Source organism: Cavia porcellus, unplaced genomic scaffold (genome assembly GCF_034190915.1).
Source record: "Cavia porcellus strain 051 isolate PalLab524CR breed Dunkin Hartley unplaced genomic scaffold, mCavPor4.1 scaffold_32, whole genome shotgun sequence".
In the NCBI taxonomy this organism is placed as follows: domain Eukaryota; kingdom Metazoa; phylum Chordata; class Mammalia; order Rodentia; family Caviidae; genus Cavia; species Cavia porcellus.
Genome location: NW_026947515.1, coordinates 37373346 through 37401000, shown reverse-complemented (window position 1 = coordinate 37401000; position 27655 = coordinate 37373346). Strand labels below are relative to the sequence as shown.

The window sequence follows — 27655 nt, the reverse complement described above, 5'->3', positions numbered from 1 at the left end:
GGTCTGGGGTGTATACGACCCCTCCCTCCAGCCTATTTTTTTAAATACACATGACAGGTTTTTCCCTGTGCCTTCTGCTGGGTCAGCACGGCGCTGGACAGTGCTTCCCTTCTCGTATGTCCTCTCAAATCCCAAAGCTGAACCTCCTGCTTTTCCGCAGGCACCAGCGCTCCCCCAGGCAGCTGTCAGTAGGTCATTCTGCACCCCCTCAGCTCCATCCGCTGTCAAAACCAAATTAAAGCACCTGGCTTTCTTCATTTCTCTCTTTGGCAGCCCTCCCGTGCCCCCAATAAAGGCCTCTTTTTTTTCTGTTTTCTCTCCTTTTGTCTCTCAGATCAGAGAACCAAACACATATGTGTACATAAGGAATTGAACCCAAAGACTTTGTGCTGAGCTGCATCCCCAGTCCCTCACCCTGTTATTAGACAGGATCCAACTCGCCACCCCAGCTTCTCAGAGTGCTGGAATTACAGGCATGTGCTACCGTGCCAGCTTCAAAGAAGCACTTTTAAAAATTAAAAGCACAATTCATACAAGTCAGAATAAACACAAATTAAAGATATTTTCTAAAGGGTTTCAAGAACAGTTGAGAAGCAAACTTTGTATACCCCATATAATAAAGGAATATTGGTGTCATTACTGAGTTTCATATAAAACTAGTTAACGTCACACAGCAAAAAGCTATAGTCTTTAGGTTTTTACTGAACAGAAATAAATCATTTGTGGTATCAGATTATGGAAACTGGTCTCAGATTATGCAAACATCACAGAGCCTGAAGTACTTGTTAATAAATAGTAAAGTCAAGCAATGGTAAGTTTTTCCTTAGAAAATTAAATATCCTTGAAGGACAGTCCCACTGTTCTTCTCAACAGCAGGTGGGCACGCATCCTACCTTCCACACTTTTTTCTTCAAGTATGACTTACTTAGTTTTTCCATTTTTAACCATGAAAGAAATTCTTTGTTCCAAGAGTTTGGTGGCTCATGTCTGTAATCCCAGCACTTTGGGAAGCTGAGGCAGGAGGACTGCAAGTTTGTGCTTAGTTTGGGCAACATAGTAATTTAATAAGAGATCCAACCTTAAAAAACAAAAGGGCTGGGGATGTAGCTCCGTGTAAAGTCCTGGGTTCAATCCCAGAGGAGGAGGAGGAAGAGGAGGAAGAGGAGGAGGAGGAGGAGGAGGAGGAGGAGGAGGAAGAAGAGCAAGAAGGACTTTTTGCTATTGTACGGCTTATTTTCTCCCAACAGAACAGTGCCTCATAGATGGTTTTTCTCACCTTGCAGATAGGGATTGATGTTATTAAAGCAGTGTTGTAGCCAAGCTTGGTGGTGCACATCTGTAATGCCAGCATGCTGGAAGCCGAGGCGGGAGGATTGCCCCAAATTCCAGGCCAGCCTCAGCTGCATAGTGAGTTCTACACCATCCTGAACAGCAGAACAAGAGCCTGTCTCAAAAAATCCAAAATAAATTAATAAGTAAAGATAAAACAGTTGAATTAGCTTAACATTAAGATTGTTTCTTAATGGTTTTAGTATTTCGTCCTGATGGATATTTATTTCATAATTTTTTTATCTATTATAAATACACCACATTGAACATCACAGTTAATGTTTCTTTGTGAAAACACGGGAGTTTTCAGCAGGATATCTCCTTATAAGTGGTTTTACTAGATTAAACTTTTCTTTTTAAAGAGACAGGGGTCTCACTGTCTTACCCAGGCTGGTCTTAAACCTCATATTCAAGCAATCCTTCTGCCTCAGCCTCCTGACTAGCTGGAATTATAGGTGTTTACCATCCTCAGCCAGCTTTAAATTTTGAGACTTCTATGAAGATTTCCCTGAAAGTTACACTGTGACGGGGCCACATCAGTCTCAACAACCCTGAGGACGCTTCCCTCAGAGCCTGTCAGTTAAAAATCTCTTCATATGTGTATTCAACACTTAGGCTTATTTTATAAATGGTCTCTGAACTTTGTGTTTTATTCTCTGCCCTGTTTCTTTTTTTTTGTCTCCTGCCCCGGGGGTGCGTGTGTGTGTGTGTGTGTGTGTGTGTGTGTGTGTGTGTGTGTGTAACTGGATCCCACTTTGTGGGTGGGTGCTGGAGATGCTGTGGCACTAGGCTACTCCCCCAGCTTCCTCCCTGATGTGTTATGAAATTTGTAGAATCCCTACTCCCGTGTCCTCTTCTGTCCCTCCTGGCTTATTTCATCCTGCCCTAGAACATTGGGAAGAGAGTGAGCTGGCTCCTGCCCTATTTCTGGAACCTTCCTAGCCTACCCTTTCTCTCTTCCTTTTCTATAACTCCCCAAGCTCCCCATTCCCAAGCTGACAGAGCTGGGTTAGTAGAGGCAAGAACCTGGGACGATAGACAGGGAGCTGATCCTCTACTTTTAGCCAGCTGATCCAACCCTCCTGGTCCCCGAAACATGACCTTGGGCCTGGACGCTCAGGGCTTGTCTGTGAGGTAGTCCCCACCCTGGTCCAAGGGCACTGCTGCTCTGAAGGGCTGTGTATACCCACCGGTAATAACCTCTTCTCATGGCTGCTCAGCCAAGAACCCGAGGACTAGGGTGATGTTGGGGGTGGCGTACGGGTGGGCAGAGGCTCACGGGGTCTGGCATCACAGACTGACTTCTTGGATTCCCACTGCTGGGTAGCCTCAGCTTCCCCAGTTTCTCCAGGAGATGCCAGCTCAGCGGCAATGACATACTTGGAAACACAAGCCAGTTTATTTCTGGAGCACCAGGCGGGGAGACACAGATAAGCAGCAGAGAGCACCACAGAGGTTTGGGAATTATCTGTGCACTGTTTCCTCCACTCACCATGTGCTTACTGAGAGACTGCAGGCTGCCAGGCACTTGGGTGGGCTTCGTGAGCCTCGGTCTCCTGAGCTTACAGGCCAGCAGTAGGCAGAAGGACGGGGCTCATGTGGAACGTGCCTGTAAGGGAGCCGAGCAGGACAGAGGCAGGCCGGAGGAGGCACCCCGCTCATACCCGCAGGGTGCTGCTGGAAGCCTTCAGTGCCGTGCACAGACCATCGGCCAGCATTAGCAGCACGGCCCCAACCCCTTTGAAAGTCCGGCTGGAGAATGTTATGGAGAAGCACATGAGATACGTGGTGAGCACAGCTTCTCTGAGCTACAGTGGTCCCATGGTGGTCACATGAACCTAAGTGGACCTTTCTTCATGGACTCTGAATATCAGTGTATTTTCTTTTTTCTTTTTTTAAATTTTTAAATTTTATTTTATTAAAGAAAGATAAAACAGAATATAAAATGGGTAGAAATAGTACTACTCTCAAAGAAAAGAAATAAACAGTAATAAATCACTAGTTAATGTTTACATATTGTCCCCCCACAAATAATTGTTCAAGATACAAAAGTGGAACATATAAATGGGAATTCAACCAGGGAGACTGCAAATCATTCTGTTCAACTATCCAACAAAGACTAAGTATTATGGCTATCAATCCTATACACTTAGACATGTACGCATTTATCCATATCTTCATTTATGTTGAGACCTAACACAACTTATTAGATTAAAATCCTCCTGAACAAAGATTAATAATATTGCTGGACTTCACATCATAACACTCCGGAATCACTCTGGGTACTGCAGTGCCCCTTTCTTTCCTTCAAAGTATTTGTTCATTTCATCATGTGTCATAAGATCAGCTCTCATAAACTGTTTATAGGTTTTACGCAAGCATGAGCCTTAACATGTATTTCTATCCTTTCTATATTAGAGGGAGAGACAGAACAAAGCAGGACAGAACTAAACTTTTTCCTATAGACACATAAAACTAAAAAGACATATAAATCTGCTGTATAAGGAGTTCTACCATGGTCACTGTGCTGTTTCTTGTTACCATCAACAGAATTGGCTATATCATCAGATAAAGTATAATTGAACACATCAGCACATAACAGAATTAACAGAAATACAACTTTGTAGATAGTGTAGAGCTACATAAACAGGTAGTAATCAAATCAGAATGGATATTGTGGTGAATCATTGTCATTTTCAATATAGTTGTCTATACTCCTCAACTCGATACCAGCAACCTAACAGTTTTGAATAAAATCTGTCAATAATAAGCAGTATTCAAACAAGTCAGATTTAACTAAGATCAATCATGATACAACAGTGTAAGTCATACAGGGATCCTGATTGAGTTAATAGGAAACTGAAGATGACCACTGTGCTATGTCCTGATATCTTCGGGACAGCTGTCTGTGCTCTGCACAGCCAGTGCTTGTATACAAACTAGGACGGAACAAGTTCCATCCAAGCAGAGTGGTGCGAGTAATAAAGGTTTTAATTCCGGATACACTCTTAGCTGTATCTTCTGCTGGTTTTTTTTCCTGAAGGCTATTCCTCCCCTTTACTCCCCCAGAATGAACTGTGTATTTTCGGGTCTCCCCATCATTCATGATTTTATATTGGGTGGGGGGCAACCTGCTATTTACCTAAGTATTTTTGAACTTTCTCATTCCTGGGCTGGATTTCTAGTTATATTTCTTCATTTATTAAAGCCTGTCTGTTCAACTATCCATAAATACTGGTCTAGTTACCCCTATCACTCTCTGGTTCCCTATCACATCAAGTTCCATTTGCTCATATTTGATTTTGGTCTATAAAAACCTTCTCCAGGCCAATTATATTTCCTATAAAGAGTCTCTCGGTGGACCCTACCTCTTGATCCACTCTGCCTGCGATTCTCTCTTTTTTCCTTTAAGTTAATGCATCTAGGCCATCTATATTAGAAATTATATCCAACCTTCTTTGCCTCATTTCTGTTGAGCTCTTTTTCTGTCATTAGTTGTCAGTTTGTCTTCTTCATTTTGCTTTCTGCTCCATTCATTGTGGCCTCTCTGCCACTGTTTCTGGAATCCTGGTACTTTTCTCTCTCTTTAGAATGTCCTGCAGTATTCTCTATAGAGTTGGATTGGTGGCTGCGAATTCCCCCAGTTCCTCTTTATCTTAGAAGCATCTTGTTTCTCCATTAATTTCTAGGGACAGTTGCGCAGGATGTATCAATCTTGGCTGGAGGTTATTGTCTTTCAAGGCTTGAATTATTTCCCCCCATGCTCTTTGAGATTTGATGGTTTGTGCTGAGAAGTCTGCTGTAATTCTGATGGGTGTTCCCTTGTAAGTGATCTGTTTCTTGTCTCTGACAGCCTTTAATGTTCTGTTCTTATATTGGATTTCTGAAATCTTGATTATTACGTGCCTGGGTATAGTTCTGTTTTGATTGTAGGTGGCTGGAGTTCTGTATGCTTCATACATCTGAGCATCTTTCCCTTTTCCTATGTTTGGGAAGTTCTCCTTGATTATTTCTGTGAATAGCCTTTGTAGCTCCTTTGTTTGTACCCCTGCTTCTTCTCTCACATTCTTTATTCTTAAGTTATAGATCCTCTTATCATCTTCTAGCCTTTGTATTGTTACTGCTTGTTTCCTTGTTATTTTTAAGAATTTTTTTCCTTTTATGCTCCCACATTACAAACCTGTCCTCCAGTTCAGATAATCTATCCTTAGTTTCCTTCAAGCTGTTATGCCAGCTTTCAATAGAGTTTTTAGTTTCCTGGTAATCTCTTTGAACCTGCTTCACATATTCTATGTTTTCTATATTTTCTCCATCAAACAATTCTCCCCTCTTTTTCTGTTCTTCCATTCTACCATCTGTTTTTTCTTGGGAGCTGCTTAGCATTTCTTTAACTATTCTACTTACATCTTGCTTTACTTGGTTAAATACTTCACTTTTGAACTCGTCTATGAGGTCCCGGAGATATCACTTTATGTCTGTTGGCGCCATGTCTGATATTGCATGTTTTCTGTCCTCATTCTGCTTTGCATTTACCTTTCCTGGATCAGTGTTCTCAGGACTGGGGACTAAGGACCCTTTCTTGTTGCCTCCTCTTCTCGTATTTTTTGTTCCTTCCATACAGGCATATATTGGAGGCCCAGCTTCTTTCTTTGTTGGTTTCAGTTTGTCTGAAGCACGCTGACTAGGTGGTCCTCCCCACTGCAGTGTCCTAGGAGGTACAGACCTGGGCAGCCTATGCTGGGCCCGCCCCTCCGGGTCAACCTACTGAAGGCTTTATTGCGTTAGGATTCACTGCCAGGTGCAGGGACCTGGTTTGGGCTAACCTATTGGGCCTCAGTCCCTGGCGCCACCCAGGTGAAGCACTCTCCACCAATCCCACTTGAGAAGGGAATATGTGACTGAAGTTACTGCAGCGCCCTGTTCCGGCCAGTCTGCCCGGTCCCAGAATGTCCTCTGTTGGAGCCTCCTTGTCTATGGAAAGGTCCCAGTTCCTCTCACTCACCACAGGTCGATGCAGGGTTCCCCGCCAGCTCTGCTCTCAATTCGGCTTGCCGAATCCCATTTTCAGAGTGTTCGCTTCTCTATCCCAGCTGTGCAGATTCAGATGCAGCAGCAGTGGCAGGGAACTCAAGCCGCGGGTTTCTGCGGCGGCACTGAGACTTTAGCGGTTCCAATCGTAGCACCAGGATTGCATTTCTGATTGTTTTCTCTCAGCTTAGTTCACTCCTGGGTTGGCAGGGTATACCTCCCCCTGCTTAGGACTCCCCACACCGTGCCATTCCTGGAATCTAAGCTGGCTATCTCAGAGAGCCTCCGTAGCTGCTGTTATCTATCTGCCATCTTCTCTCCATCCCCTTCTTTTTCTTTTTGAGATAGTCTTACTCTGTGACTCAGGCTGATTTTAAACTCACCATGTAGCCCAGGCTGGCCTCAGACTCACAGAGATCCTCCTGACTCAGCCTCTTGAGTGCTGGGGTTACACGTGTGCACCACCACACCTGGACAAGGGAGGTAAATCAAGGACAGAGAATGGTGGGGGGGCTGGGAGAATGTGTATTGGTTCTCGTGCCCTGGTTATCCAGACCTCCCTGGAATGTCTGGTCTTTCCTGAGATGGTAGAGTTTAACTTCAATTCCTCCAAGCTCTCAGTTTTATAACCAGGACGTCCTTTATTGGTTTCTGTGAGTAGGAACTGTTTCTAGGATAAAACCAAAGAATTTGAACAGACCCAGAGCTCAAAATCCTTTCTGGTGCTGTCTCAACAAGCAGGGAATTATTCAGGTGCTGCCTGCCATGGCACACTGTCCTTCCCGGAATTCTAGTCCACTGAGCCTGCTGGTTGTACACACATAGGTACAGCCTCTGAATTGCCTTCCACCCATTATTCCATCATAAATATTTTAGCATAACTAAAACCCCAAAGAATTAATAGCTGAATAAGCGACAGAGGTGAAAATCATTAAGGTGACATGAATGCTCTCTGACTCTGAGCTCCCCAGGGGAGAAAAAATGGAATTAAAGAATTTATACGAAATGTTGAAGTTCCTTTGCTGAAGGCACAATCTAGAAGTGCTGACTACTGATTATAGTAATATTTTCTAATTCTCTGGGAAGGAAACTGGGTTTCGAGTTCACCTGGGGGAAGTTCTGAGCAGCCTATATGGTTGGCTTCTCTTGAGTCACGTGATTGAGAAGTCTCTAAGGGCTTTGTGGTACTGTCCCAGGAGGGTCTGTTCTCTGTACTGTTTTTAAAGCAGTCCTGGCCTTGGACATGCTAGGCAAACACTTTACCACTGAGCTACCCATCTGCTCCCTTGCAGGCCTTTTTATTCTGAGACAGGGTCTCACTAAGTTGCCCAGACTGGCCTCAAACTTGTTTTTTTTTTTTGTACCTGGAATCGAACTTAGGATCTCATGCTTTCCAGGAAGGCGCTTATGCCACTGAGATATATCCCTGGCCTGGCCTCAAACTTGTGATCCTCCTTCAGCACCCCAGTAGTTGGGGTTATAGTCATGCACCACTGTGCCTAGCTCTCTTTTGATTTTGTTTTCCTGGTGTGTGTGTGGGTGCGTGCACCTGCACACCTGTGCAGATACCTGTGTAGACACCTGTGCAGACACCTGTGCAGAAGGCTGGAATGAATTATATGGGGTTTGGTTGCCCCAGAAGAGGCATAGAGAGACTTTTTTTTTCTGGGAAGTTCTTTTCTGTGGTTGTCAGTTAGTCGAGAGGAAAGTGATCAAAGAAAAAAATGTCCTGTGGGAACCTGTTCTTTGAGGTTTAGATGGAGACACTGTTCTCGATGAGGGGAGGGTCCAGGTAGGTGTAAGGCAGTTCCAGGCCCTGGTTCCGCTGCTGGATGTCCCTGGAGATCTGGGCCAGTCTGTTCTGGAAGGCGGCGATGCTCTGCTTTGGGGTGTCCTCTGTGAAGTGCTCATCTGGGTATGTGCCAAGGGGCCGCTGGGGAGAAGCACAAGGTGGGTGAGTGGGCTGCTGAGACCCCCATGGCCTGCCTTAGCCAGCCAGGGTGGCCCACAGCTCCCACCCTGCAGCCTCAAAGCAGCCTCTCACTGAGCCTAATCCACAGCCCGTTCCACATACTACCTTCTCCAAGTGAAGATACGGACAGGAAGCTCTTGGGGATTTTTAATTACAAGATTTTCTTTATTTTTGTTTTTATTTTAATTGGTTTTTTTTTTTTTTTTTGAGACTGCTAGCTATATTTTCCAGGTTGGCCTTGAATTCTGTAACCTACGTTGGCTTGGGATGAATGGCAATTATCCTGCCTCAGCCTCCCAAATACTAGGATTATGGGTGTGTGCCACCATGCCCAGCTCTCTAAATTTTAAGGGAGCACAATCTCATAATGCCTTTGCAGGAAGGGTGACTCTCCACACCCCCACACTATTTGGCCACTTGATTCTGTGAGACGTCCAAGGCTCACGTGTCCCTTGGGACACAGTTCAGTGGGGTGACAGGACTAAGCTGCTGAAGGCCCAGGAAGGTAAGAAACGAAGTGGGTATAGAAATCCAAGCACCAAATTGACAAATTTGGAATTTAATTAGCTGAGCTCAGTTACTACTCTCGTGGACCATTTCAGAGTCTCACACAGTGGCCCTGAACTGGAAAATCACAAAGCTTTTAACTTTTTTTTTGTTTTTGTTTTTGTTTTTTTGTCTTTTTCTTTTTTTTTTTTTATCGGTACCGGGGATCGAACTCACGACTGCCTGCTTGCAAGGCAGGTGCTTATGCCACTGAGCTAAATCCCCAGCCCCCAATCACAAAGCTTTTAAACAGAGAACCACAAGAAGACATCTTGTTGGAAGCAATTTAGCTGGAATCTTACATTAATTTTTAGTTGACACCTGTATCCTGCTTCTTTTGTTGAGCAGGTTATTTTTCTCCTGTGGTTACAGCTCATTATGTCTTTCTCATGAGACTTATACCCTGAGCAATTTTCAATGTTCCTTCATACAGGGAAGTAGTTAAATGCAGTTCAAGATGGCGTCAGTTATGCCAAACTACAACAAGAAACACCTGACCCGCCTCTTTCTGGCCTGGCCCAACTCCAGCCCCATATTCACTCTGTCTCCAGGCTCCTTGCTCAGCAACCAGAGCGCGTTGATGATGTCACACGTGGCATTGACTGGCGGGAGGGTGGCTATGAAACCCTCCGGTGTTGCCTGACCTTTGGAAGTCGGTGGCGGCAGCTGCATGGTGGATGGCAAATTGGGCATCCAAACACAGGAATCAAACTGAAGGCCAAAAGGGCAGAATGAGGCTGAGGAGCCAACTCGCTCCCACCCTGAACCCCCTCCCCCACGCTGACCTTTCCTACCTGGCTTGAACTGACCGCTGCGTGCTTAGCTGAACAGGTGAATATCACCATGGTAATATACTGGACCAGAGCTTCCCGGGTGTCCAGAGAGGAGGGCACTCCTGTGGAGAGCGCAGCATTGGGGATGGGGCTGCTGGGGTCCTGAGGATCTATCTGCAGAGGCCTAAGTGTAGGCTCAAGGCAGAGGTCCTCTCATACCTGAGCTCTCCCGGCCTAGGAAACCATTGGAGAAGATGTCCCTCACCCAGGCCTGGAGTTCTCCGTCGTCTAGGACAGAGGCATCACTTGGGTAGTAGATGCCAATCATTTCAGAGACGAAGCTGCAGGGCACATCTGGGTTCAGTCCCGTCCTGCAGTCCTGACCCCGTCCAGGACGTGCCCTTGCCCCCCGTCATCACATCCCGCCTTCCTCCTTCCCAGCCTCCTGGAGCCCCAGGGACAGCCCCTTACTGCTCCACTGCCGCCCAGACCCTGAGGCCGTCATCTCGGTAGTAGTAGTCTGGGATGTCCTCCACGCCGCGGGCCCGGATGTCCTCAGGCAGACACAGGCTAGAGTAGCTCAGCTGCTGCATGTTCCTCTGGATCAGTTCCGAGAAGCCTTCCACGCCAAGGCCTGTGGACTGGGAGACAGGACTCCTGGCACCAGCGTCTCTTCAGAAGGGGGAGGTAACACACCCAAGGGTCACTGAACTCCAGAGCTGTCCAGTGGAAGGGGCGTCTCACCCCACAGCCTCCCCAAGGCACCTCTTACCCTGTCCACCACCTGCCCGGGGGCAATGAGCAGCTGTCGAGCAAGGGTGTTGATGTACAGGGTGTACCTTGTATGTGGGATCAGCAGCTGTAAGGCACAGGAAACAGTAAAGTGCGGATGGCCTAGATCTCCCCAGCTGCCTAAGTCACCCAGAAGAGACAGCAGGGGCCAGGGGAAATGGCTCAGAACAGGGGTCAGCACGCCAGATCCCGAGATGAGAGCCGAGATCTTAAAGCATCCTATTGTGTACCCCGCAGGCATGTTGGGTACCAGATCACTTTATCAAATAAAGGTGCTATTTTGATGAACACTGTGATTTCTTAACCCACAGGCAGGCAAAGCACTGTAGGCCAGGCAGCGTGGAACTGTCCCCCAAACCCATCTCTGAATGCCAGGCCCTGAGAGCCACAGATGGCCAGAAGCAGGGCGGATTGAACAGCACAAAGAGGGCCAGAACCCAGGAGACCATCTAAACAGGAATCCGAGAGCCTGGGCGGCCTGAGGAGGGAGAAGTCCCTCTTCCTCAGGGGAGACGCAAGAAATAAATCTGTGTCATATGAAGGGGACTTATAGCACCCCCTCCAGAGCACGTTTCTTGCACTCAGGATTCCCCCAACTCCGGAATGAGTCTCAGAAAATCTGCTGGTCTCTGAAAGTCCTGTGTCCACTTCTGCATCTGCTAGCTCCAGGGCTCCCCTGTCCTAGGACTCAGTGCTAGCCAATCCCATCTGGTTGCTCAAGAAGGAAGCCGAGCTAGGGCCCAGTGTCCGCCTTTGCCCAGTTCTGGTCCTGCAGCGGGAGCTCCTAGCTGCAGGGAGGCGCTACCATAATGCAGTTTGAGGGCCCTGTGCCCAGCCTAGACAGACAGGACCACCGGGATTGACTACTTAGAAGAGGGACTGTGAGGGCCAGGGAAGGGTGTTGGGTGCTTATTGGTAGACTAAGCCACTAACCTTGAAGAGCGGGTGGCAGCGGGGCAGCTGGCGCAGCGTGGCCATAGTGAAGACCTCGGGCAGCAGGTGCGCCTGCAGCAGGTGTGTGAGGGCCTCGTGCACGGAGAACTCAGCATTGCGCACCCAGGTCTTGGCCAGCAGCCAGTCCCACGTCTCATCGCTGGGCAGGAAGATGGGGCTGCTGGGCCCGGGAGTCTGGCTGAGCTGGGTGGGGAACCCATGGGGGGAGAGGGGCTGTGAGTGTCTGCAAATCATTCACTGGGACCCTCCCCACCCCTGCCCTGCCCTCTGCCCAGCAGTGGACCTGGATGGCAAGGGGCAGCAAGGGTCCACCTCCTGGGGGCTGGTACAGCAGGGTCACTGGCGCTGCGGAAAACTGAGGCCTTCCATTGATGACATTGGTTTGGATGCCGGAGAGGATGCTGTGATCCACCAGAACAGGGAGCCCCTCTGCGGGAAAGAGAGGGCAGCTGGGCTGCCACCTGGCTTTCTAAAGGGTGACAGGCAGGTAGCAGGGAGAGGACTCCGGGCCGGGAGAGCACTGTGTTTTGGGAAATGGTGTTGGTACCACGCAGCACACAGTAGGTCCCTGACAAATGTGAGTGCACCCTCCCTCTCCAGTGCGGGGTGACCGTAAAGGCACCAAGATAACACTTCAGAGTTAGACTCCACAACCCCACCTCCAACTCAGCCTGCAGACTGGTCCCAGGGCCCAGCACTGGGGCCACCATGACATCGGTGACCGGGAAGTTCTCTGGGAGAGAGCGACAGCGGCGGATCAAGACGGGGTTGAGTCCATTGAGGAACTGGGAGGCGAAGAAGGAGTCCTCCCGCCAGTGTGTTAATGCGTACTCTGCAGGAGGGTGGGGGACATGGTGGGGGACCAGTCACCCCAGCTCCGACAGATCCCCCCGACTTTCACAGTGGCGGTCCCTTCCGCCATCCCGTATCTTCCTCCTCTGGCTGCTCGGCTTCAGTCGCTGCCCTGTCCTTATGGCAGGCGAGTCCCCCGCCTACTGCCCCGCCATCTACCTGACACTCTCCTGCTGACTCCTCAGACTCCAGGGCAGCGTATCAGAGACCAACCGTGGGCTTTCCCTCCAGCTCAGGCCTGGCATCCCGGGGAGCGGCAACTCCATGCACCTGGACCGCCCATGGCATCCCCCATCCAGTCCCAATGACTGTCCACTCTCCCTGCTTCTTGGTCCACCTGTGACTCTGTCCTTATGGCCACTGTCTCGCTGAGGCCACCATCCTCTGCTGAGTATGGCCAGAGACTCCAGCCTCATTCTCCTGTTTCCATTCTTGTCCCAAAGAGCAAATTTGCCCATATTATTCCCAGCTGGCACCAGGACGTAGCCCAGCACCGCGCCGAGGAAAAGCACACTCTTGCCGTGGCCCACGGTCCTGCACCACCGGCCCTGGGCACCTCCCCGGCTCCTGTCTCACCTTCCTCCCCTCCACCCGTCTGCTCTGGCCGAGGCAGTGTTCTTTCTCTCCCCGCAAAGTCCTTTCATCTTCAAGGCCTTTCTCCTTGGTGCTCCCTGAGCCTGAAATGCCTGCTGACCATCCTGGCGCTGTTAATACCTACTCAGCCTTCTGAGAGAGCTTTCCAGGCCCCCGCCAGGTTAAGGAGGGTCCACATTTTACACACATCTGGAGCCACTGAGCAGGTCTCACAAGTGACAGCCAGGATACAATTTTGAGTCTAATTAATAGCCTCTAGCCTGTTTGATGGTGGGCCCTGTGAACTCAAGTTGTGTCCACAGCCCTAGTCCAGTGCCTGGTGGACAATAGCTCAAAAGAAATGTCTTTGGATTAGGGGGTCAGGGGTCACCCCAGTCCATATCTTCTTTTGTGCCTGTGGGGAATGTCCAGTCTAGGAGGGATAGGGGTCTGCCCAGAGTCACACAGTAGGTTAGCGCTCGGTTTCTGAGACGGGGAGGCCTCAGGAGTGCCGGCCGAGCTCCTCACCGCCTGCTGCAGACCTCCGGAAGTTGAGCATCCTTTTCATCTCCCTGAGACTCCTCCAAAGCCCTGTGCGGTCCAGCAGCCCCTTGAGTTTTAGCTCTGCAATCCTGCCAGGGGACGAAAGGAGCTGTCTCTCCTGGGGTTCTAAACCAGATTCCAGGGTCCGAGGGAGCCACTTCCCCTCGGTCACCACTGCCCTGTGGGAGCTGGGGGGAAGCAGGACTGTGTGATCTGTGAGCACTGCTGGTGGGGAGCTGACCAAGGGAGGGCAGACGCAGGGGTGCCAGAATATCTGAGGCCCGGGAACAGGACAAGTTGGACATTCTCACCCGGAGCCAAGTTTCAGGGTAAACTTGGTTTTCTTGGCTACAGAGTACTTGACATTGAGGTCCAGGTCTTTCACAGAATCCTCATCCAGGCAGCGAGGCCAGCCTGGGAGGTAGGTCTTCCACCTGGAGAGCGAACAGGCAGGTGATCAGCAAGAGGCCTCAGGGGACCCTGGACAGAGGCAGAGGAGTCTTGATCAGGGCCAGCCCTCTTCTTTGAGCAAAGACCTCCCTGCGATCCGATCAGTACTTCCCCTCTGCCCACGAACAGCAAGGGGGCCCTCAGGTTCTCACAGGGAGACCTCTTCTGAGTCATGACCGATCAGCCCAGGTCTGGCAGCTTGACCAGAACTGGGCTAATCTGAGTTCTTCTCAGGGAATTTGAAGTAGAAGCTGCCTTAGGGAGGGGTCTCTCCTCCCTCTCTGGACAGTTGGAATATAGCATGTGAACACAGGGACTGTGAGCTTTGACTTTCCTGCTACGTGGACTGGAAACCAGAGGACGCTGATCTAGGGGGAAAGGAGAGAAAGGGAAGGAAGGGGAGGGGAGAGAAGGGGAGGGAAGGGGAGGGGAGGGGAGGGGGGGAGGGGGGGAGGGGAAGGAAGGGGAGGGGAGGGGAGGGGAGGGGAGAGGAGGGGAGGGGAGGGGAGGGGAAGGAAGGGAAGGGGAGGGGAGGGGAGAGAAGGGGAGGGAAGGGGACGGGAGGGGAGGGGGGAGGGGAGGGGAGAGGAGGGGAGGGGAGGGGAGAGAAGGGGAGGGAAGGGGAGGGAAGGGGAGGGAAGGGGAGGGGGGGAGAGGAAGGGAGGGGAGAGGAAGGGAGGGGAGAGGAAGGGAAGGGGAGGGAAGGGGAGGGGAGGGGAAGGAAGGGGAGGGGAGGGGAGGGGAGGGGAGGGGAGGGGAGGGGAGAGGAGGGGAGGGGAGGGGAGAGAAGGGGAGGGAAGGGGAGGGGGGGGAGAGGAAGGGAGGGGAGAGGAAGGGAGGGGAGAGGAAGGGAAGGGGAGGGAAGGGGAGGGGAGGGGAGGGCAGGGGAAGGAAGGGGAGGGGAGGGGAGGGGAGAGGAGGGGAGGGGAGGGGAGAGAAGGGGAGGGAAGGGAAGGGGATGGAAGGGGAGGGAAGGGGAGGGGGGGAGAGGAAGGGAGGGGAGAGGAAGGGAGGGGAGAGGAAGGGAAGGGGAGGGAAGGGGAGGGGAGGGGAGGGGAGGGCAGGGGAGAGGAAGGGAGGGGAGAGGAAGGGAAGGGGAGGGAAGGGGAGGGAAGGGGAGGGGAGAGGAAGGGAAGGGGAGGGAAGGGGAGGGAGGGGAGGGGAAGGGAGGGGAGGGGGGCAGGGGAGAGGAAGGGAGGGGAGGGGAAGGGAAGGGAGGGAAGGGGAGGGGAAGGGAGGGGAGAGGAAGGGAAGGAGAGGAGGGGAGGGGAAGGGAGGGGAGGGGAAGGGAGGGGAGGGGAGGGGGGGGAGGGGAGAGGAAGGGAGGGGAGGGGAAGGGAAGGGAGGGCAAGGGGAGAGGAAGGGAGAGGAAGGGAGGGGAGGGGAGGGGAAGGGGAGGGGCGGGGAGGGGGAGGGGAAGGGAAGGGAAGGGGAGGGGAGGGGACGGGAGGGGAGAGAAGGGGAGGGAAGGGGAAGGGGATGGAAGGGGAGGGAAGGGGAGGGAAGGGGAGGGGAGGGTAGGGGAGGGGATGGAAGGGGAGGGAAGGGGAGGGGAGGGGAGGGGAAAGGAAGGCAAGGGGAGGGAAGGGGAGGGGAGAGGAAGGGAGGGGAGAGGAAGGGAAGGGGAGGGAAGGGGAGGGAAGGGGAGGGGAGAGGAAGGGAAGGGGAGGGAAGGGGAGGGGAGGGAAGGGAAGGTAAGGGAGGGGGAGGTGAAGGTAAGGGAAGGGGAGGGGAGGGGAGGGAAGGGAGGGAAGGGGAGGGCAGGGGAGAGGAAGGGAGGGGAGGGGAAGGGAAGGGAGGGCAAGGGGAGAGGAGGGGAGAGGAAGGGAGGGGAGGGGAGGGGAAGGGGAGGGGAGGGGAGGGGAGGGGAGGGGAGGGGAAGGGAAGGGAAGGGAAGGGGAGGGGAGGGGAAGGGAAGGGAAGGGGAGGGGAGGGGAGGGGAGAGGAAGGGAAGGGAAGGGGAGGGGAGGGGAGTAGAGGGGAAGGGGAGGGGAGGGGAGGGGAAGGGAAGGGGAGGGGAGGGGAGGGGAGGGAAAGGGAGGGAAGGGGAGGGGAGGGCCGGGGAGAGGAAGGGAGGGGAGGGGAAGGGAAGGGAAGGCAAGGGGAGAGGAGGGGAGAGGAAGGGAGGGGAGGGGAGGGGAAGGGAAGGGGAGGGGAGGGGAGGGGAGGGGAAGGGAAGAGAAGGGAGGGGAGGGGAAGGGAAGGGGAGGGGAGGGGAGGGGAGGGGAAGGGAAGGGGAGGGGAGGGGAGGGGAGGGGAAGGGAAGAGAAGGGAGGGGAAGGGAAGGGAAAGGGAGGGAAGGGGAGGGGAGGGCAGGGGAGAGGAAGGGAGGGGAGGGGAAGGGAAGGGAGGGCAAGGGGAGAGGAGGGGAGGGGAGAGGAAGGGAAGGGGAGGGGAGGGGAGGGGAGGGGAAGGGAAGGGGAGGGGAGGGGAGGGGAAGGGAAGGGGAGGGGAGGGGAGGGGAGGGAAAGGGAGGGAAGGGGAGGGGAGGGGAGGGGAAGGGAAGGGGAGGGGAGGGGAGGGGAGGGAAAGGAAGGGAAGGGGAGGGGAGGGCAGGGGAGAGAAAGGGAGGGGAGGGGAGGGGAGGGGAGGGAAAGGGAGGGAAGGGGAGGGGAGGGGAAGGGAAGGGAGGGGGAGGGGAAGGGAAGGGAAGGGGAGGGGAGGGGAAGGGAAGGGAGGGAAGGGGAGGGGAGGGGAGGGGAAGGGAAGGGAAGGCAAGGGGAGAGGAGGGGAGAGAAAGGGAAGGGTAGGGGAGGGGAGGGAAGGGGAGGGAAAGGGAGGGAAGGGGAGGGGAGGGGAAGGGAAGGGAGGGGGAGGGGAAGGGAAGGGAAGGGGAGGGGAGGGGAAGGGAAGGGAGGGAAGGGGAGGGGAGGGGGAGGGGAGGGAAGGGGAGGGGAGGGCAGGGGAGAGAAAGGGAGGGGAGGGGAGGGGAGGGGAAGGGAAGGGAAGGCAAGGGGAGAGGAGGGGAGAGCAAGGGAAGGGGAGGGTAAGGGAGGGGAGGGAAGGGGAAGGGAAAGGTTCAAACTTCATTTGCAAGTCAAGTACAAGTTTGTTCACAGGTGTGAACAAACCCTGCTTCTCAGACTGGCCTGAGCAACCTAGAGATCCTGAGAAACCACAGACTCAGGAGCTCTGGGATGGGCCCAGGAGCTTGCATTTTCTAACAAGCCCCTGGCATATGAGTGTGCTGAGGGCCTGAGCCTCTGTTTTAAGAAGTAAGGGTCTAGACTACGGGGGTGCAGCCCTCTGGGCCACACTCGGTGAAGAAGAGTTGTCTTTGGCTGCATATAAAATATGTAATATAGTGGCATATATAAGTAATGAACCTGCTTTTTAAAATATTTTAACTTCTTAAATTACTTTATGAGATATTATAAAGCTAAGTTTAATAGTGAAATATGAAAGCTCACATGTTTTCTTAATAACAGGCACCTCTTCACAAGCACACACATGTTTGGGGAGGTTGAAATACTATTACTCGATTGGTAACCTCTGAATTTTACTTGTGTGGTGTACTCCAGGATTGCACAACCAAGTCGTGAATAATATTGCTAAAAATCATACAATAGGGTTAAAAGTTTTCAGTCTTGCGGGGCCACATCACTAGCTGCCCAAAGCCCAGACGTGGAGCAGAGTGAGCTGTGCAGGGTCCACAGCTGGTCAGGGGTATCCTTAACTATTTGTCATTTGGTCCACCCGATAACCCTAAGGAGACCAGTATTCTTGGTTTCTTTTGCAAAAGGAAATAAGGAGTAAAGAAATTAATGACTTGTCTAAGGTCCCATCATACTTTTTAGCAGTTTACACTGGTCCAGTGACACCACGGACCTCAACATCTACCCCTCTCTTGGGGCTGTTGCAGGTACTGGGGTTCGAACTCATGACTGCCTGCTTGAAGGAAGGCGCTTATGCCACTGAGCTAAATCCCCAGCCCCAGTTGCTGTGAGATTTAAGGCAATGGTTTTCTCGGGGGTGTAATTCATGGCACACATAGAATCTCCAGAAACCAAATAAGCCTGCAGCTGTCTCATTCCCAGATATACGAGCAGGAGACTTCAGCCCAAGCTTCGGCAGCCAAGACCAAGATCAAGGTCTTTTGAAAATCCTCACCCAAGTGCAGTTCCTCAGTGTCTGCCTCGGGAATCTGCACCCTCGACCTCAGTTCATTTGCACTTCCATCCTTGGCCAGACATGCTACAGGCCAGCTCCCTTCGGTGACCTCAAATGCTGAGCCCAGAGCAGGGAAAGTGGGGCTTCCTGGGGATTAAGAGGTGTATTTCTGATTCTGTCCCTATTTCTAGAAGACACGCCAAGCTGATGTATGAAAAATCCTCACGGTAAGGAAGGGTATGGCGCTCAGAGCAGTGATTCAAACTTCAGCGGTCAGCCAGAGTCATATAAAAGGCTTGTCAAGACAGATTGCTGCCCTCTCAGCTCTGAGTCAGGAGGCTGGAGAAACCTGAGAACCAGCACAGTGCCCAGCCGGGGAGAGGGTGCAGGTCCTGGATGCCAGGGAGGGCTCAGACAGGGCTTTTAGTCTGTGTGTCAGAGGCCACAGGCTGCCCACCGCCCTTGCATGGTCTCCTCCAGCCCCCTGCTCACCAGTACATCCTCTGCTTGGCCTGCAGCTCCTCCTGGCGCTGCTGCTCCAGGGTGGGGTGTTCGTCTGCCCAGGAGACCTTGGCTGCAGGAGGGAGCGGACCGGAGGGGAAGAGGAAGCGCCCTCGTCCTCCCGCCCAGCCCATCTTGCCCCTACCAGGTGAGCACAGCAGGTCATCAGCACGCGTCCCCCCCCCCTCCCTCCCGCGCTCCCCTCACCTGCGCCCTCCCGCAGCACCAGGGTGCTCGCCCCGTCCAGCCACTGGTAACAGGGGAACAGAAGCGGGGCGCCCTGCGGCGGCTCCAGCTGGATCCAGCGGCAGAACCAAGCGTCCGAGGGCTGCGACCCGAGCAGGGTGGACAACAGCGGGGGCTCCTTGTGCACGCGCAGCAGCAGCACGGAGCCCACGTCCTTCGGGAGCGTCACCTCGAAGTCCTCCTCCTGGAGGTGGGAAGGCTTAGTGTCCAGCCCTGCGCCCCCCACCCCTCTCCTCGCTCCCGCTGCACTCACAGCTCCGGCGGAGAACTCCTTGCCCAGGTGGTCCAGGGGCAGTGGGGGGCTCTCTCCCAGAGTCCCCACGATGCTGACAGACACTTTGTCCCAAGTGCCAGCTCCGCAGGCCTCCCCGGTGGACACTCTCAGCCTGAACTTGGCCATGGTGCCAGCCCAGTCTGGCCCTCTGTCTGCAGCTTGCAGAAGTGTGGAGGGCGAGGCAGCGGGAGGCCACTCACCCCGGGACGCGCCCACCCTGGCCCGCCCCGTCCCGCCCTGCAAGGTGGTGGTTGCAATCGGACTCCACCTGCCAGCTGTGCGTCCCCTTCTGCCCTGAGGAGTGCTCTGGATTTCAGGCATGGAGCAGGGGGACAGAGAGGGGAAATCTGGACTGAAGCGATGCAGACTGGCACGGGGGTTGGCAAGGTGCACAGGCGGCTGGGTGTCTTGATATTTGGGGAGCAGGACCTCCCTGCCATGATGGTGCCGGGGAAGACCGGACCCCGCTGGGATGAGTACATTTGAGCCCCATCTCTCTTGCTTTATTCGTTTTGATAGCCTTAAAAGGTGCACGTGACAACCTACCTGCTTCCTACAACTCTCTTTAAATCCTATACTTTTAAAAAATTTCATTTAGTGATTAATTATGAGAACCAGTTTTGTGTCAGGGGCTGTTAATACAAGCCCAGGCCAGACTCAGGCTTTGCCCTGATACAGCGTAGAAAGCACATTTGGGGAAAAATAAACAAACAAATAGCACGCAGGTTAGAATTTCAGGCATGCAGGGCAGCGACACAGAGGGAGAGACCTGAGCCGAGGCCTGGAGAAGCCTGGCAGGAGGAGAGGGCTGTGGGAAGGGACTCTGCCTGCACAAGGTTTGGAGTTTTGGAAGAGCTTAGCTTCTTGTAGGAGGGAAAGGCAGGTGAAGGGGAGAGAGACCTCAAGGGGGGTCTCAAAAAAATATTGACTTTGGGGAAGATACAGACTTGAGGGTTCTGGTCTGGAAATGCCCGCCAGGCTTCCAAGTGGAGTCAAGGTGGAGGGTGTGGACCTGGGAGTCACCAGCGCACGCAAGTGAGTCTCTCTCTCTCTCTCTCTCTCTCTCTCTCTCTCTCTCTCTCTCTCTCGCTCACTCGCTAGGGGAAATCACTAATGGGGGCTGCTTTTGGGCCATCAAGATGGGAGCCTGTGGCAGGGCAGAGCGCTTTACCTCATGGCCAGGGAGGAACTGGTCCAAGAAAGAAATGGAGGAGGAGGCTGGATGCGGGCTGCCCCCAGGGCAGACACTCAGGACTTTGGGCTCCTCCCGTGAAGTCCCACCTGGTAAAGCTTTCTACAGCAGGTACCAGCTCCTGGCCTGCCCACCCTCCACACGGGCCTCGGGGACCCACTGGAAATCTGAATGGTCGTAATGAGGCAGAGGGAAACCAGGCGAGGGTGTCACACAAAAGCCAAGGAGAGAGGCGGTCCCACTGTGTGTTGCTGAGCAGGAAGAAGACAGGAACCACGGCTGTTTTTGTCAACAAGGAGATCTTGGAATTTGTGCCAGCAACTGATAAGCGTGGCTGGGGAATCAGCCCGTTTCTAAGCAACTGAGCCCAGCACGCGGCGGATCCCACTGTCGGTGTGGTGACCTCACCCAGAGCAGTGATCATGGTATGATGGGCATGGAGGCCACCCTGGGCTGGGAAGAAGAGTGGCTTGGTGTAGAACTCCAGAATTCCACGTGTCCTTTACCACTGCCTCACTGAAACCCCACTACAGTCTCAGATTGATTGATTTATTTAAAGTCCATTTTATTCATAGATAAAAAGAAATGAAGGAGGAGGAGAAGAAGAAGAAAAGAAGAGGAAGAAGAAGAAGAAGAAGAAGAAGAAGAAGAAGAAGAAGAAGAAGAAGAAGAAGAAGAAGAAGAAGAAGAAGAAGAAAACTACAACAAAATTTTAAAGTACATCAACCAGGGGTAACAATGGTACCTACATTGCTCATGTCATCCCCAAATCATTCACCCAGGGCACATCTGCCTTCCATTGTCTGAACAATATCAGTGCAAATATCAGTACAAATCTTTCACTTCAGTGAACTCAGAGAAATCAGTAATGTAACTATCTTAACTATTTTTGTGTATGTGTTTTTACTTTCAGCTTGTCATACTAATGAAATAATACGATGTTTACACATGTGTGTCTTGTTTATTTCACTAAGGAGTATGTTCTCAAGATCCATTCATTTGCCTATGAAAGGATACAGTTTAGGGGTGGGATTTAGCTCAGTGGCCTTAGCGACTGTAAGGTCATCAGTTCGATCCCTGGTACAAAAAAAAAAAGATGCTGGAGGTGTAGTTCAGTGGGTCAGTCTCCAGCCCCCAGCCTCAAAAGTGTCCAGTTCATCATTCTTTACAGCTGAGTAGTACTCCATTGTAAAAAAATATCACCTCTTTTTTATCCATCCCTTGGTCAATGGACATTTAGGTTATTTCCAAGATCTGGCTATTATAAACTGTGCTGCTATAAACATGGGTGCACATACTTCACTGTGGTATGATGTTTTTAGTTCTTTGGGGAAGATTCTCAGAAGAGGATTAGCTAGGTTGAATGAGACCTCAAATCCTAGTTTTTCAAGGAAACACCATACTGATTTCCATAGTGGTTGCACCAGTCTGCATTCCCACCAACAGTGGAGAAGGGCTCCTCTTCCTCCACAGCCCCTCCAGCATTTGTTATTGGTTGATTGCTTGATACTAACCGTTCTTTCCGGGGTGAGGTGGAATCTCAGTGTTATTTTAATTTGCATCTCTCGAATGACCAGTGATGTTGACCATAAAATGCCATATTTAGACATAAATCTACAAAGACAAGAAAATGAGCACAGTGATGACTGATTATTTAACAGACAGGACAAAGTAAAAGCCCAGAAGCGGCTCACTTTCTATCTCAAAACCCCCAAGTCTTAGGAACGGGGAGATAGATGCCCCTGAGAGTGGTGTGTGGGTGACCCTGAAAACTAACACGGTCAGGACAGTTAGGAGATGGAATTAGGAGCTCTTCTCATACCCAAGGACTACACTTCTGCACAGCTGCCAGGAATGTGAATTCTTAGCAATCACACACGGTCAGTTCACAGCAGAAGTGAAATGAAGGTTTATTGTAGACAAGAAACACAACTGGCCGCCGCACAGGCAGCAGCCCCGCACGAAAAAGACTTTTCACCCTTACGAAGTTTCAAAGGAATTTCACTAATTGTTCCTGGACTGTTCTTCTGTGAAGGGGGACAGGGTTCTCTGGGTAAGGTGGAGTTCTCTGGATAAGGAGCCACTTGTGTTACTGTTTATCAGTTCTGTTAGGGCCCCCGTCTGAGAGACAGCACAATCATCACGGCCGAGGTTTGAAGCTGTGCCCTGATGATGCACACACCTCCTTCTTCCCAGAAGCCCCTAAAGTCTGTGCCAAAGCTCAGGCATGTCAAGGTTTACCCCACCCCATGCACTCCCACTAATAAATCAATCTCCAGAGCCTCACCCACAACAGAGTCTAGATCAGGCAGAACCTGCCCTTGGTGTACAGAGAGCACCACAGCCTTCTCTGGGGTGACTCCCTCCATGCTCCCCTCTTTTCTTATCTAGTTGCCCCCTCTCTTAATATTCTGTGCTGCCCTAGACAGAGGACAAATCACTCCATCAGCTGGTGCCACGTGATTCCAAGCAGCCAGCTACAAACACCTCTTCCTACGGCCTTCTGGGACCTCCCCGTGTCCGCTCTGGTGACGACCCTGGTGATGGGCTACACTACGACTGGCTGTGCCTCACTGGAGGGTGATGGTTCTCCGCCTCCTCCCAACCCTCCCAGCCCCTGGCCCAGTTTTCTAATTCAAACACTTGGGTCATCATCAGTCATGACCCGACAAGACCACTCCAGCCTTCTATGCAGCTAGGTACTCGAGGGCTAAAACAGACCCTCCGGTCACAAAGACTCAGGTTTCTCTAATTTCTCTCTTAGTGAGTTCGTTATTCATGTACAGGAAGGCTACTGATTTTTGAGTGCTGGCTTTGATTTTTGACTGTTTGCATGTATGCTACTGAGTTTGGTTATTAAATCCAGAAGTCTTTTGATGGAGTTTTTGGGATCTTCTATGTAGAGTATCATGTCATCTGCAAATAATAACTTAACTTCTTTTTCTATTGTTATTTCTTTTCTTTTTGTTGGTGTTATTCTTCTTTCTCTTGTCTAGTTGCTCTGGCTAATGTTTCCAGAACTATACTGAATAATAGTGCAGACAGTGGACACCCTTGTCTCGTTCCTGATTTTAGAGTGAAAGCTTTCCGTTTTTGTCTGTTTAAGTATGATGCTGGCTGTTGGTTTGTCATAGATGCTTTCTATCAGATTGAAATAAAGACCATCTATTTCAATTTTATGTAGGGTTTTTATCATGAATGGGTGTTGGACTTTGTGAAATGCTTTTCCTGGATATCTGTTGTGATGATCAGATGGATTTTGCCCTTGGCTCTGTTAATATGGTGGATTAATTTATTGATTTGCATATGCTGAATCATTCTGCATCCCTGGGATGGATCCTACTTGGTATGTGTATAGTCTTCTTAAGGATTGGCTGTGTTCTGTTTGCCAGAATCTTACTGATAATTTTTGCATCTAAGTTTATTAGGAGGATTAGCCTGAAGTTCTCTTTCTTAGTTGAGTTTTTCTCTGGTTTTGTTGTCTGCTTGCTTCCAGAAATGAGTTTGGGACTATTGCTTCCTTTGTAATTTCATTAAGGAGTCTGAGGAGTAATGACATGAGGTCTTCTCTAAATTTCTTATAGAATTCAGCAGTGAATCTGTCGAGGCCTGGGGTTTTCTTGGTTGGTAGGTTTTTAATTACATCTTCAATTTCATTGGCTGATACTGGTTTATTTAGAACTTTTGTATCTTCTTGCTTCAGCTTTAGTAATTCATATGCAGGTAGGAATCTGTCCATTTCTTCTGCATTTTTCATCTTATTAGAACACAGATCCTCAGCACAGGCGTACACGATATTCTGGGTTCCTGCACGATACGGTGTGAGCTCACCTTTTCATTCTCAGTTGCATGGATTTGAGTCCTTTCCTTCTTTCTTTGATAAGTTTGGCAAAGAGTTTGTTGTTCTTAATCTTTTAAAAAATAAACTCTGGGGCTGGGGATTTAGCTCAGCGGCATAAGCGCCTGCCTTGCAAGCAGGCAGTCGTGAGTTCGATCCCTGGTACCGATAAAAACAAAAAAGACAAAAAAAAAAAAAAAAAAACTCCAACTCACTGATTCATTGATTCTTTGTATTGTTTTCTTAGTCTCCAGTAAATTAATTTCTGCCCTGATCTTAATAATTTCCTGCTTCATACAAGCTTTGGGCTTGACTTGCTTTTCTTTTTCTAGAAGTTTGAGATTCAACGTTTAGTTGTTTATTTGAGTTCACTCTGTTTTCCTGATGGTGGGATTTCACCACTATAAATTGTCCTTATAGGACTGCTTTTGTTGCATCCCATGAGTTCTGGTATGTTGTATTGGCCTTATTGTTTAATTGTAGAAAATGTCTGATTTCTTCTCAATTTTATCTGTGACCCATTGGTTGTTCAGGAGGGTGTTTATGAAGCTCTTGTGGTTTCTTTTGTCATTCATTTCCAATGTCACTGCAGTATGGTCTGATAGTACACATGGGACAATTTCACTTCTTTCTCATTTATTGATTTTCTACAATAAACCTTCATTTATTCACTTCTTTCTGTATATCTGAGATTTTGCCCTCATGTTGGCTCATCCTGCTGTGTATATATACTTGCAATGGAAATTTTAACCTTCTGGATATCGATTTGAGTCTGTTTGATGGATTCCATTTCTTTCCTATGTTGGACATTCATGCTTTCCATCATTTTCCTAAGTGTCTCTATTTTTTAAAAATCTGGGCTAGAATGTGATTTATTTTGAAGACCATCCTGAATGTGGCTGAGAAGAATGTTATTCTGATGCTGTGGGGTGGAACACTCTATAGGTATCTACAAAGTCTATTTGTTCAAAGTTTGGTTCATTTCTCATATTTCATTACTGATTTTTTTGTGTAGTTGATCTGTTTGTGACAATGGGATATTGAAGCACCCCATTACAATGGTATTAGTACTTATTTGATTTTTCATGTCTGTTAATGTTTGTTTTACGTAGTTGGGTACACTGGTATTGGGAGCATATGTATTTATGATTATTTTTTTTCTTGGATTGTTTACTTGATAAGGATGTAGTAACATTCTTTGTCTCTCTTAATGTGTCTTGGCTTGAGATCCACTTTGTCTGCAAATAGAATAGCTATCTCTGGTTTTGGGTTTCTTTGGTTTTTTTTTTTTTCTTTGTTTTTTTGTTTTTTTTTAGTTTCCTATCTCAAGGAGTATTACTTTTCATCCTTTGACTTTTAGTTTCTGAATTTCTTTTGAATTAAATGTGTTTCCTGTGAGCAGGAAATTGTTGGATTTTTTTTTTCTTTTTGGTATCAGGAATCGAACTCATGACCTCACACTTGGCGGGAAGGCTCTGTGCCACTGAGCTATATCTCTGGTCCTGGATTTTGTTTTTTGTCCATTTTGCCAGTTTGTTTCTTTTGGCTGGTTAGTTGAGACTGTTACCTTGCCTGTTGGAGTCTTTCTATTTTTTTCTTTTATCGGTACCGAGGATCAAACTCACCACCGCCTGCTTGCAAGGCAGGTGCTTATGCCACTGAGCTAAATCCCCAGCTCCCAGAGTCTTTCTATTGTGGAGTTCATGAAGTTATAGTCCTTGTTATCTCTTTCTAAATGCACTTCAGAACATTTTGAAGTTCTGGCTTTGTTTCTATGAATTTGCTCAGGTCATCAATCTTGATTGGAGGTTATTTTCTTCTTGGGCCTGAAATACTTCACTCTTAAGATCTCCTTTGAAAGACCAGAGAATTAAAGGTTAAAAACAAGATGCTGTTTCTCAGCTAGAAACAGCACTGGGCCTCGTGACTCAGTCCTAACTCAGCCCTGCAAGAAGATCAAAGAAAATATCTGCAGCTGTGATATGCTCGGGCTGTGCTGTGCCAGGAAACTCAGAGATAGAGCCTGCCGATTACGCTGATCAGGGTTGTAAAACATGTCAAACTCGAACCATACAGAAACCAGGTGTCCTAAAGATAAGTTGTGCAGAACAAGACAGTTAATTAACTCTGACCCGCTGGTCATCCCCCTGTAAACTGACCAATCACAAATAGACAAGATGCCCACCGCTCTGCACTAACTGCAATGATTGGCTTCTGTAATAATGCTTGCTTTGTGGTTTTTCCCCTTAAAAACACCAACCCTTCCCCTACTCGGGGTTCTCAGTTCCTGCATGTTCTGAGGACCCCGTGTGCACGGAATAACAAAATCCCCTTTGCTTTTACGTGAGAGTCGTGTCCAGTCGTGTCCTTGGGGTCTCCTTAGTGACTCGGGGTCTTACACCTTGACTTGAAGGTTTGTGCTGAGAAGTCTGCCATGATTCTGATGGGCTTTCCTTTATAGGTGATTCCTTTCTTTTGTCTAATAGCTTTTAATATTCTCTTCTTGTGCTGAACTTCTGGAATCTTGTCTAGTATATGCCTTGCTGTAGTTTTTTTTTTTAATCATGGCTAATTGGAGCTCTATATGCCTCACTTATCTGCAAGTCAAATTCTTTTTCCCCTCCCAGGGGAGCTTTCTGCCATGATATTTGTGAATGGTTTTTTAATGTCATTTGTACCATCTCTTGCTTTTTCATTGATTCCGATCAATATTATGTTATTTTTCTTTGCATCATCTCACAGTTGCTGGATTAATTTCCTGTGGTCCCTAACTATTTTAAAGAAAGCTTTCTCTTTATGATTTCTAACTATAATCCTATCTTCTATATCTGAGATTTTGCCCTCATGTTGGCTCATCCTGCTGTGTATATATACTTGCAATGGAAACTTTAACCTTCTGGATATTGATTTGAGTCTGTTTGATGGATTCCATTTCTTTTTTTTTTTTTTTTCTTTTTTTTTTAATTTTATTTAAGGAGAAAAGAAAAAAAAGCAGGGAAAGGGTACAAGTTATACAGATTTACAGAAAAAAAATGAACAGTAGGAAATCACTAGTTAATGGATTACATATTGTCATCTTAGAAATAATTGTTCAAGTCACAAAATTAAAGCTTGTAAAGTGGACATTCCATCAATGATACTGCAAACAGTTCTGTTCATTGATCCAATAAAACTCTGTGATATCATTTTCTATCTTATACACTTAAATATACATGCAGTTATATAGTTTGGAGCACTTTCTTTTCCTCTCTTTTGTACCATGACTATTACACATTTTGGGTTTCATTGCTCCCACGGTTCTTATTACTTTTTTGGAAGAGAGTAAAACCAAATGTGACATAACAGAACAGAATCGGTCAAGTCAAAAGGGTGGACATAATAGATAATGTAAAAACATAATACAAGGTGATCAACAATGGTTACCATAATGCCTCCCGCTATCTCTAATAGAATTGCCTATATCGTTAGTTATAATACAATTGAACAAAACAGTAAAGAATAAAACCAACAAAACCAAAACATTGGAGACATTGTAGGTCTTCAAAAGTAGATAAAAGTCAACAAGAATGGGCGTCATAATGAATCTCATTATCTTCACAGCTGATGCCTAAACTTTCGAACCTGATACTATCCAGCAAAACAGAATAGGGGAACATCAGTTAAAAACCAGATGGTGAGAGTA

General features: G+C 49.4%; 1 protein-coding gene and 1 long non-coding RNA gene across 2 annotated transcripts; one reads left to right on the top strand and one right to left on the bottom strand.

Moving 5' to 3' along the window:
- Positions 1–3207: 3207 nt before the first annotated feature.
- Positions 3208–19095, bottom strand: Alox15b (arachidonate 15-lipoxygenase type B). Its single transcript, XM_003466238.3, is given in 15 exon segments — positions 3208–8290; positions 9416–9586; positions 9670–9770; positions 9868–9989; positions 10120–10289; positions 10421–10507; positions 11374–11577; positions 11678–11782; positions 11785–11823; positions 12054–12226; positions 13348–13451; positions 13674–13796; positions 18415–18496; positions 18631–18853; positions 18923–19095. Coding segments are annotated over 15 exon segments (2031 nt in total). The 5' UTR covers positions 19070–19095; the 3' UTR covers positions 3208–8110.
- Positions 19076–20845, top strand: LOC134474281 (uncharacterized). Its single transcript, XR_010045019.1, has 2 exons — positions 19076–20560; positions 20711–20845. It is a non-coding gene; the product is annotated as an uncharacterized LOC134474281 (long non-coding RNA).
- Positions 20846–27655: the final 6810 nt, after the last annotated feature.